The sequence below is a fragment of the Gavialis gangeticus genome, unplaced genomic scaffold (assembly GCF_001723915.1).
Source record: "Gavialis gangeticus isolate Ggan-Ray unplaced genomic scaffold, GavGan_comp1, whole genome shotgun sequence".
Classification (NCBI taxonomy): domain Eukaryota; kingdom Metazoa; phylum Chordata; order Crocodylia; family Gavialidae; genus Gavialis; species Gavialis gangeticus.
The window spans coordinates 31,027,984-31,033,893 of NW_017729026.1; the positions used below are offsets into that span (position 1 = coordinate 31,027,984).

At 46.2% G+C, this 5,910-nt stretch overlaps 1 protein-coding gene across 1 annotated transcript in view; it reads left to right on the forward strand.

Annotated features, from left to right (window-relative positions):
• Positions 1-5: 5 nt before the first annotated feature.
• The window catches only part of PDSS2 (decaprenyl diphosphate synthase subunit 2), a gene marked incomplete at its 5' end in the record, with an annotated part of 214,902 nt that continues 208,997 nt past the window's right edge, over positions 6-5,910 (forward strand). Inside the window, one exon of the mRNA XM_019520233.1 lies at positions 6-202. Coding sequence (XP_019375778.1) covers positions 6-202 — 197 coding nt within the window. The remainder of the gene's footprint in view (positions 203-5,910) is intronic.

The window sequence follows — 5,910 nt, forward strand, 5'->3', positions numbered from 1 at the left end:
CCGTGGCGGGGAGGCGGGGGCTGCTGTCGAGGCCGGGCTCGGCCGCGTCCTGGAGCAAAGTGGTGTCGGAGGCCGAGAAGCTGGTGGGCTACCCCACCTCCTTCCTCAGCCTGCGTTGTCTCCTTAGCGACGAGCTCAGCAACGTCGCGCTGCAGGTCCGCAAGCTGGTGGGCACCAAGCACCCGCTGCTCAGCACCGCCCGGTAAGCGCCGCTGCTCCGGCCTCGCCGGGTCTGAAACAGGAGATTATCGTATTGAAAGCTCGAAATTATCGTGCTTGCTGAAAAACTACGCTTGAAACGTGCAAATATGTATGCAGATTAGTCTTTTCCTTCACTTGGTATTGCTCGTTGTAAGCTTCCAGTGAGGGAGTGATAAGTGGATATAAGTTGAAGCTTTTCTTGTTGCGAGGCCAGCAGTCATAAGAAAGTGCTGACAGCAAACCCATACTTACCTGGTAGGAGAAAAACCATGACCACTAAGGTGGTTTTCCTACTTGCAGGGGAAAACCATTTTCTTGGCAAGGGGCATTACCCTGACCAAGGTAATACACGCTTACCCTCCCACTTTCACTTCCTTCCAGTGGGAAGATCTCCGCATTATGCTGACTTCATGGAAATGGAAGACTCCTCCCTAGTTTGCCCCTGTGGCCATACAGTTGAGGGCAGGTGAAACTTGGGGGCATCCAAAGCCCAAGCCTCTGGGTTTAGGCTTGGGCTTGCATGTAGGATGCCCACCAAATAATTTGGAATCATCTGAAGCCCCAGGTGGGGGTGGAAGATGTTTGCTGGTAGCAGGGCTTCATTTGGTTCTTGAATGACTCATGGCTTTGGAATTGATTTGGCTGATTTGACTTGGGGGACACGATTTTCCTTTAAAATTCCCCCCCCACCCAAACCCTGCACCCCTCCCAAAGTCAGTTAAGACTACTGCTTTTCAGCCTCTTGTGGGCTAAGATCAAGTGGGGGTATCCATATCCCAAGACCTCCAGGCTTGGGCCTGCACCTAGGATGTCTGCCAATGGATTTGGAAGCATCTGAAGTCCCAGAGTGAGAGCCTGGGATAGAGGATGCTGTCAGTTGCAGCCCCCTACATGGTGTTTAGAATGATTGAATTCTGCCTGCTCAATTGATATCGTTTTTGGAATGATTTGAGTTCTGCTCAGTTGATATGTTTTGGAACTGATTTGACCTGCAACACAAAATACATTAATAGAAAAATATATATGTCAAGGCAAGCAGTCATAGAAAAGTGTTAACAGCGAACCTGAAAGTCAGTTGAGACTACCTGAGAGCGACTTGGGTTTTGCATATGCTGCATTACTTAGCTGCCTCAAAAAATATTGTACGTTTTGAACACTTCTACTGTCAATTGTACATTATACAAAGATTTAAATTATTGTACAAACATGGTAATTATCATATGTTTGGCAACACTGCCTCAGCCTGGCCATTACTCATCCTTCTAATGGCTCCCAGGGCTGGGGGGAAGTGCTGATAACGTGTGGGCAATGGCTTCATTCAGGCGTGAACCACCGGGTCTGCCCCGCCCCATCCCCAAGGAGAGCGGTTGTGGGGTATCTTTGACTCAGCTTGGAGCCCGGTGCTGTCTCTCGTGGGGGTCCTGGCAGCACCAAGCACAGCAGCCCCTACTGCCTGCCGGGTTTCCCAGAGCAGAGCAGCCTATGGCTTCATACCAAATGGGGCTTGTCTCAGCAGTTGCACTGTTTTATTTCGTGATTTAGAAAACAGATTCTCTTCATATGGTTTTACATTTTGCAGCCACAGGTGATCATCTTTTTACCACGTGGAGAATGTGATAGCTCATTTTCTACATGGTCTTCATCTTTTTGTTTACTGAAGAGAAAGATGCCAAGCAGGAGTTTCACCAACTCCTGCCTGCAAAAGACTGATGTATAATCTTTCAAGAAAAATGATTTGGGAACCATGCGTCTGGGAACAGGACAGTGTTGTTAGCGCTGGTGTGATTTATGTTTGTTCAGAGCTTGGAGTGACAGGGTTGACCTTGGAAGGGGTTGTGGGAGAGGAGGAGGAGGAGGGGAGGGAGAACTGGCACCCAAATGAGCCAGTTGGCATCCCATGCAAGGCTGAGACATACATGGTGCTAACTTTGAGCTGTGCAGTGTTAATTAAATGGGTTTGAGGCAGGAGATGTCACTGGCATGTATGCTTTGCTACAAACTACAGGCCTTTCTGCATAGGTCGCAGTCTACAAGAATGGATTTTTGACTTCTGCCCTTTTGCATGTCTTTTCCTTTAAAAATGTTACTACTTCAGTATGAAGAGCCATGATTTTCTAGGTTGAGCTCTTTTATTGGACTAGTTGGGATAAAGTCAGGCGGGCTTTTGGCTGCAGGCTGTTGTGGCCCCATTGAGTCAGGTGGGCTTTCGACTTCAGGCTGTTGTTTTGTATTTGAAAACTTGTCTAACGTTATCCCAACTACATAGTTGGTCAAATAATTTTGCTTACCTATTTAATAGCTCCAGCTATAGGATTGGAGAAATGATCAGAAACATTAAAGCATCCTCAGAGACCAACAAAAATGAGCTGACAAGGTTCCTGAACACATGTTATTACTCAGGCTTTTTGGTTCCATGTCACAGGGAAGTGGGGGGTGGCTCCTGCTGCTGGACACACCCTGTGAGGGCACGTTTATCGGCCATATCAGGCCGATTTCCAACATGGTCAATTTTCTTTATATCAGTGCCGATCCCAATATTGGACTGATGTATTGGTGCACTTCTAATCCAAATGTATGCAACACAAGGAAAAAATTTACAATGCTTGTTTGCATTAGGAACACTTCTAAAAGATCATGTGTACATAACATTCATCCAAACATATCTATCTGTAAATGTATATAATAATATATATAATACATCTACATAATTTTTAATCAATATTTTTTGTTTATAAATATAACCTACACAATTGTTTGTTTTGGGGGCCCTGCCTGCTCCTCCCTGTGCAGATCCAGGGGCATATGCCTCTCCCCCCCACATGCTTTCCTGGACAAGCAGTGGGAGCCGCCAGATGAGCAACTTGCTGCAGCCCCTCCCTCACCACGGGGCCCTTGATCTGCTTCCCTACACCCCTTCCCTTCCCTACACCATTCCCCTTCCACCACACCAGACTTACCAGCTGGATGCAGCTTTGTAAAGTCAAAACCCAGGTTGGAAGGTTGAAAGAGGGTGTCAGTTTATAAATGTCTTAAGTCGAGGACTTCTTGTATAGGCTTTTGATTTTTTTTTTTTTTGTTTTAGACAAAGCCGGCACGGTGATCAAGCTGGCATCTGAAATAAAGGACAATGAAAAGTCATTCTACTGGTATGTGGGGAGCAAGAAAAAATTGAGCTCCACTGTGGGACCCCTACTGAACATGGAGGGACAGCCCACAGTTGAGCCACACAAAAAGGCAGAGCTTCTGAATGAATATTTCACATGGGTATTCCAGAAGGCTAATGGGAGCTGTGCATCCATCTGGAGGCCCAGAGACCATGGGGAAGCCTATAGACAGCATGAAATTGGTTCCAAAAAGGTGAGAGTCCTCTTAGAACAATTGGACATCTTCAAATCCACTGGGCCAGATGACCTACATCCAAGAGTCCTGAAAGAACTGGCTGAACTCATAGCAGGGCCCTTGGCAAAGATATTCAAAAAGTCATGGAACTCATGGGTGGTCCCGGAAGACTGGAAGAGGGCTAATGTGGTGCCCATCTTTAAGAAAGGGAAGAGGGATGACTACAAACTACAGACCAGTCAGTTTGACTTAGGTCCTTGGAAAAACTTTTGATGGTCTCTTTAACAATCTTTTCAATCACAAGCTTGTGACTGACAGAGTATTAGGAGACAACCAGCATGGCTTTGTGGAGGGTAGATCATGCCTGACAATCCAGGTGTCCTTTTACAGCCAGGTAACTAACCAGCTGGACAGCGGTCACAAGGTAGACATCATTCACTTAGATTTCAGTAAGGCTTTCGATTCCATCTCCCATGAAATTCTTTCAATCATACTAGAGGGTACTGGCCTGGACGAGCCTACAGTGAGGTGGGTGGATAACTGACTTAGAGGCCAGTCCCAGAGAGCTGTAATTGATGGGATGGCTTCATCCTGGAGGGCTGTCTCCACTGGTGTTTCACAGGGATCAGTGCTTGGACCCATGCTTTGTAAAATATGTATTAACGACTTGGATGAGGAGGTGGAATGCTCTATGATTAAGTTTGCCACTGATACCAATCTGTGGGGAAATACAGGCACACCAGAGGATAAGGTAAAGATCTAGGATGACCGTGACAGACTTATTCTATGGGCTGATCAGAATCAGATGAGGTTCAGCAGGGAAAAGTGCTACATCCTTCATCTGGGTAGGAAGAACCTTCACCACAACTATAGGATAGGCAGTAGCCCACTGGCTGGCATGGCATCTGAATGGGACCTGGGAGTCGCAACTGACCACAAGATGAATATGAGCCAACAGTGGGAGGAAGTCACCAGCAGGGTAAATAAAACTCTGGCATGCATCAGCCGATGCGTTGCTGACAGATCCAAGGAGGTGCTTCTCCCTCTACTCAGCATTGGTGAGGCCACAACTGGAGTACTGTGCTCAGTTTTGGGTGTTGCACTTCAAGAAGGATGTGGATTAACTCTAGAGGGTGCAGAGAAGGACCACCTGCATGATTAGGGGCCTAGAGATAGGCCCTATTTGGAGAGACTCTGAGAGCTGGTCTTGTTCAGTCTGGATAAGAGGAAGCTGCAAGTTGACGTGATAGCTGCCTGCAAATATGTCAGGGGGAACACGAGGATCTGAATGAGCAACTCATCAGGAAGGTACCCCTTGAGAGGACAAGGACCAATGGTCACACACTAATAGAGGGAAGATTTAGGCTGTACATAAGGAAGAACTTCACCATAAGGGTAACTAGAACCTGGAACAGCAGAGGTAGTGTGTCAGTCGCCAGTCCTTGGAGGTGCTCAGGAGGAGGCTGGATGAGCATTTTGTTGAGCTAGTTTGAGCTCTTTAACCTCCTGCCTATAGCAGGGAACCAGACTTAGTGATATTACAGGTCCCTTCCAGTCCAATGACTCTCTGACTCTATGACTCATTTTTATTTTACTGCAATCTTCAACAGATACACCCCAAAATATAAATGTAGAATACATGGAGCTTTTGGCTTTTATAAAAATATTGGAGGAGGAAACTTTTTCTTGTGTCTTTTGTAGAACTTAGTTATATTACCATACAAAAGCTTATGGCATTTCTTAAATTTTCAGAAGCATTTGTCTTCTTCAAGCTCTGTAGACAAAATGTAATGTCCCATCTACTGTGAAACAGAGCTGAGGGACCTGATTTAATGCATTTCGTAATGGTAGTGTATACGAGTCTTGCAGGGTTAAATACCAAATTTTAGCCTGTTATGATAGGAAACCGTTAGGTCCTGTCTGCAACAGATTGGGACTGGGTCTTTGTTTCCTTAAAATGTGTAGATCAGCAATACTCATGAGTTAGATCCAAACTGGTCCCTTGCAGTGGAACAAATGATGGCACCATTAACCTCTGCATGTTCCTGAGCTGCAGGGATTAATGCACCTGTCATGTACCCATGTGGCACTGATACGTGCCCAATGATGTTCTTTGTGTTTTGTCCCCAAATTCCCAACGCTTTCAGGAGCCCTGTTGTCCATATCTTGGAATAGTACTCATATGTTAGAATGGTGAGGCAGTGGAATAGACTGCCTGGGGAAATTGTGGACTCCATCACTAGAGGCATTCAAGAAAAGGTTGAACAGCTATTGGTTGTTCATAATCTAGGCGTAGCTATGCCTATGTTCTACTATGGGTATTTCCCATGCTTCTGGACTTTGCTGGTTGCCTCTATTCCCCCCCCCCCC